A 5811-nucleotide genomic window follows, 5' to 3' on the forward strand; every position below is an offset into this window, starting at 1 on the left:
ATGCCGCACCTCGGACATGGAAAAACTCTTCTTCCTCCGACTCTTTTGCAGAACTGCAATGCAGTTCTTTTATTTAGAGCTTGGCCTCAATGAGGACTATTTAGTCCGTGACTGAAGCCTTCAACATTAAAAAACAAACAAACAAAAAAAAAGCTGTTTTTAAAGTCTTTGGCATGACTCAGTGGGGTCGAAATCGAACCATCAAACTCTCACATTCAGAGCGGATGCTCTTACCACAATTCCACCGAGTGCGGTGCATGTGGTTCGTCTCATGCTATATATATGCCGCATTTGTTTTTATTTTGATTTGCTAAAAGATCGTGAGACAATCCAGGCAGTTCGACATGTACAGACCTGCTGCGCGGAAACACGGCACGTCCCCAGCGATGGAACACGTCACTTCTCTGAAAGAATTGAAGTCTCCTGCAACACCATGAAAAATAGCCTGCCATAAAACATGGTGAATGTTTAATGGGAAAAGTACATGTGCAGTATCGACGACATCACTGCTACTTCACGAAAAACATTTATTTACAGCGTACACAAGAGTTTACGAAAACATCAAAAGACCAACAGATCAATTATCTTGCATGTCTAGTACATACTACTCACAAACGTGCACATATTTCATCATCATGAAAACTGGAATAAGTGAATGATGAGAAATGAACGATTAATATAAGTTTTTAGCAAATCCATGTTTGCCAGGTGCCGTTAAAGAAAGAAATGGGAGTTAAAGAATCTGTAAAACTTCAACACAAAGTTTGCAAGTACTTTTATCCACAACGACGGCGTTATAACACAACTTAATGGTTTTTTTTATACATTTAAGAGCTGGTGTGTCAATCCAAGGAGTCTTTAACAGCCAACGATGGAGTCTGAAGATCAGGAAGCAATGACCATCACTTCTTCTTTCGTTTTGACTGTGTGTGACTCGCCGCCGACACATCTGCAACCACAGAGGAGCAATTGTCAGACTCTAGCAGTAAAATCCAAGGAGTCATAAACTCACACATGGTTTCTTTGCATTCCTGGTGGACAGGAAGAGAGATGTGATAATAGGTAAAAACAACAACAACAACAACAACAACAACAACAACAACAAGCAAATAGAAAACGCTGCAAAAAAACTCCGCTCTCACAATGCTCTTCAAACTAAAGCACAACTGTTGCTTTCAATGGCAGTACAAGAAAAATAATTCTACTTTAAAAAATTAGAACAGGTATTGTTATTATTACATATGCAACCTGAGGCTACTGGTTGCATCACTGATGAGAGCACAGCTGTGCCACTGATGACGTGCCCCTGTTTCCAGTAAGCTGGTACTCATTTTGCTAACCTCAGAAGGAAGCCAGGCTGAGTCAACGTGCCTGGTGTGGTCTAATGGCATGACAGGGGCTCAAACTCAAGACCCTCAGATCTTAAACCAGCCACCTTAACCATTAAGCCAACGCCAGGCTAAGAACTGGTCTCTCTCTTTCGAGTGCAGCCTTATGGCTGCTGGTTGCATCATTGATTATGGACGCAGCTATGCCACTGATGCAGTGTCCCTATTAACAGTACACTGGTACTCATTTTGCCGACCTCGGAACGATGACAGGCTGAGTCAACCCCACCTGGTTTTAATTCAGTGGCCAACGAGGCTCAAACTCAGGACCCTATCCGCTAAGCCAATACCAGGCCAGGTTTAGAACTGGTATTGAAAATGTTTTCATTCATTCATGTGCCATGCTCTATGCAGGATGTCAGTGCTGCTGAAGCAGTTTCTTGGCTGGGATTACAATCCTGGATGGGTCGCCGCTCCGCCACAGGTAGTCAGGGCAGGAATTTGTAATTTGTTCAGGGATCCGGTGAGAACACCCCGACTCTTTGCAGAGGACACTGTGGGATCTTTAACATCTACCAACTAATGCTGGCAGATGGGACGCCCAGGTTAGCGTCCATCCGAGAGGCCCTGCATGTGAAACACCAGGATGACAGTTTATAGCTGGGTCAGGATTCAGACTCAGGCTACACAGCTGAGAGGCAAGCGTGTCCACCTCTAGGAGTCTTGGGCATCCTGCCAGCCATTGAAGAATGCAACTATCCAAAAATAATTTTGTGTTGTGGAAACTTCCATCATTGCCACGAACAAACTTTTATCAGCTCTTATCAAAAAATCCATCAATTTTTTGCTTGACAAGTCAAGGAATGTGATTCGCCAGGATGTCATGACAGTTGTGTTGATTATCATGGTACATGCTGCACAGAGTATGCAATTGCAAAATGATTCTTTCAACATTTATATATTCTCCCCTCTCAGCAGTGCTCTTTGGGAGATGTTGAAGTTGACAGCACTGAACAACAGGCGAGAGAGGTTGGGTGGTGGTGATATCAGCAACCAGTGCATTTTCATCCGGCAAGGCCCGAAGGAGATTCCTCCATGCCAACCCCGGGTGATTATTCCGTGATGGTATTCCACAATCCCGTGACGCTTGCTGGCAAAACGAATGGACTCTGAAACGTGTCCCCGGCCTTTTGCAAACAAATTCCAAATTTACAAGTTAATGAAAGTGTTTAAAAATGAAATTTTAAAATATAGCAATTTTTTTTTTAATTCTCTGATGTACCCAAACTCGAGGTTGGTGCCTGTTGCGCATAAAGCCCTCGTGCGTAATGTGGGAAACACACATGAGATGTCAGCTCGTGGTAAAACGTGGCCTTACTACCTTCCCTTACCTCACCCCTCTTATGCTGCATGCTCACCCCTCCCTTGGTGCTGCATCACCCGAATTGCCTTGGAACGGTGCACTATCTTGACGGTTTTAGTGTTTGTGCTGGAGGTTAAAGATGGTGATGTATATGTTGTCCACAAGTGTAGAAAACTGAATCAGACAGCCTTTAAGAACATTTTGTGATCGTGATTGATTGCACTGTAAATGTTTCTGGGCTTCTCTTGACTGCACGTCCCATTTCAGTTATGTCTCAGAAGTCCACGTGACCTCTCTGTTCCATAAATAAATTAAATATGTGCGCATAACTACAGTTTCCTTGTCACATGATCAGCTGCTCATAATTTAGCATGCAATGGTGATTGTCAAGTTCCACTGACCCTTGTTTGTGGGTGCTGACGTAGAACGAGTCGTGCGTTTGCGAGGAAGTATCTCCGGCTGGGCCGTGGTTGTGCTGTCTCCTTTACCATCCTCACCTTTTTTAGTACACCTGCAAACAAAGTTAGCAGGGGCTGAGAACAATAACAAGGTCTCAATATCTACAGATATATACAGTATATACAAGGTGTGTGTGTGTGTATATATATATATATATATATATATATATATATATATATATATATATATATATATATATATATATATATATATATATATATATATATATATATATATATATATATATATATATATATATATATATATATATATATATATATATATATATATATATATATATATATATATATTGTTGTGGTTGACGAAATTCGCAAACCACCATTCAGGTCCCTTAGGTGAGATATCTCTGTAAGTATATGTGTAGTTAGGCCCAAACCCGTTGTTTAGAGGGAATAAATGTCATTCATGCGGGCTGCGACCCTTTTAGATAGCCGTTTTTCTTTTACTATCTTTATTTTGGACCAGCCGCCATTACTACCATTACTACCACCACCAACCACGTCTCAACAGCCATCACACAACAACCACCAACCGCAACGCCGCTTCACAACAACAGCCACAACCTTCACCGTCACAACTCGCCCTCGCAACATCGCATCACCACCATTCCCGCGCCGCTTGTGGGCACCGATACTGGACTCGTGCAGGGCGTGCACCGAGCAGCGGGTGCAAAGGCGCCGGCCTTTCCGAAGCAATCGGATCAAAAACGACTCACGCCCACTTCTGTTCCGTCCTATCGGCGAGCGTGGGGCGATTTGGCCCCGCCTCCAGGTGCGTCGGAGTGTGGTCGCTATATGCAGATTCGTGGATCAAAAAGCATTCACGCCCACTTTTCCTCGGTCCAATGGGGAGCCAGTTAGAGGTGAAGGGTCGGAGGTAAAGGGTCGAAGGTGAAGGAGCGAAGCCACGGGGGCTATAAAGGGCCGCGTTCGCTCGTAGTTGAGTCAGTCAAGTTCAGTTCGGAGTTGAGTTGGGAAGAGCCAGTCAAGAGAGGAGTCGGAGAAGGCAGTTGGACGGAGCTGTGGAGAGTTGGAGAGGTGGCGGCGGCGAAGGCGGTCGAGGGGGTGCTCGTGTCAGAGTCGGGGAGCTGCGGAGAGGAGAGGCCGGCAACGCGACCGAGGTCGTGGTGGAGACGCTCGTCGCGGGACCCGAGCCAGGGAGATATCCTCCTTCCCCCGAGCATCAACAACCCCCTCCTGTTTCCCCCCGCGCTGAGATAGTGCGAGAAGGGGGCCCCGTTCCCACCCCATTCCAGACACTGTCCGCGAGGCCCGCGGAGTCGGGGCGCCACCGCCATTTTGCGGCTCATCATCAGACGGGTAGGCCCGATGCGGTCTCGGCCCCAGGCCCGTCTGCCCCCATCATCCTTGAGGGTGGTCCTTTTCTTTTGCTTTGAGTATATGTGTTGTCGGCGCCGTCTGTGAAGTAAAACTGTATAAGTGTTGCCGTGTGCTCGGTAGTCGGTTAGATCTGCATTGTGTTTTGCTTTTACATTTGCTTTTTGTGTATTATTGTGTGTTTCTTCTTCTTTTACATTTGCTTTTGGTGTAATTGTATATGTGTGCTTTCCGTTCATCGCAAAATAAATGTGCTTTATGTTGAACTGTTTTCCCGTTTCGCTTCGTCTTTTCCTTTATTGAATCTCCATCTTACTTCACGTAAAGGGTTGGTCGTGGGCTAAAACGCCCGATAATTAATCGAACCGTCCAGGTTGACGATAACACCGCTCGGTTATCCCGATAGTACGGAACGGGTCGCTTAAAGTGGCCCGTGTCCGAAGTCGACCTGCGGCGAGGTGCGCTCGCCCGGTCTACCCTCCGTGTGGGTACTTAGGTAGGTCGAATTTGGCGAGCAACCCTATCCCATGCGGGGGCCGATTGGCACGATCGTGGTGAGGCCGAAAGGCCCACCCGTGACTAGTTCCCGGCGTTAGTCCAAGAGGGTCACGACGGGATTGTCCGTCCGGTGGGCGACGTGCCGCGATTCGAGTTACGTGGCCGTTCGCACGCCGGCGGGCGCGAATCCGCAACAATATATATATATATATATATATATATATATATATATATATATATATATATATATATATACATATACATATATATACATATACATATACATATACATATACATATATATACATATACATATACATATACATATATATACATATACATATATATACATATACATATACATATACATATACATATATATACATATACATATATATATACACACACAGGGTAGCCCGAAAGCTACTTTACCCCTGATAAATTTCTCGCACTTCCCTCTGTCCCTTCCCCTCTGCCCTCGCCCACTATGGTATGCGGAATCACTGACTCAGAAGAATGATGGAGCACATACAGATGCAATGACAAATTAATTATTGTAAGTACTGTACAATAAAACCTGTATATTAAAAGAGTTCAAGAACAATGCTTCACTGGGAAGGGGTAAAGTGACTTTCAGGCCACCCTGTGTCTATATATATATATATATATATATATATATATATATATATATATATATATATATATATATATATATATATATATATATATATATATATATATATACATATATATACATATATACATATATATACATATATATATATATACATATATATATATATAT

General features: G+C 43.8%; 1 protein-coding gene across 1 annotated transcript in view; it reads right to left on the reverse strand.

Moving 5' to 3' along the window:
* Positions 1-436: 436 nt before the first annotated feature.
* Positions 437-5811, reverse strand: part of LOC147013535 (uncharacterized) — a 145118-nt gene continuing 139743 nt past the window's right edge. The window contains 2 exon segments of the mRNA XM_085855396.1: positions 437-949; positions 3093-3202. Of these exon segments, the coding sequence (XP_085711522.1) occupies positions 903-949; positions 3093-3202 (157 nt within the window). The 3' untranslated portion in view covers positions 437-902.

The sequence above is a fragment of the Eptatretus burgeri genome, chromosome 14 (assembly GCF_056783735.1).
Source record: "Eptatretus burgeri isolate ZD-2024b chromosome 14, Ebu_testis_v1, whole genome shotgun sequence".
Lineage (NCBI taxonomy): Eukaryota > Metazoa > Chordata > Myxini > Myxiniformes > Myxinidae > Eptatretus > Eptatretus burgeri.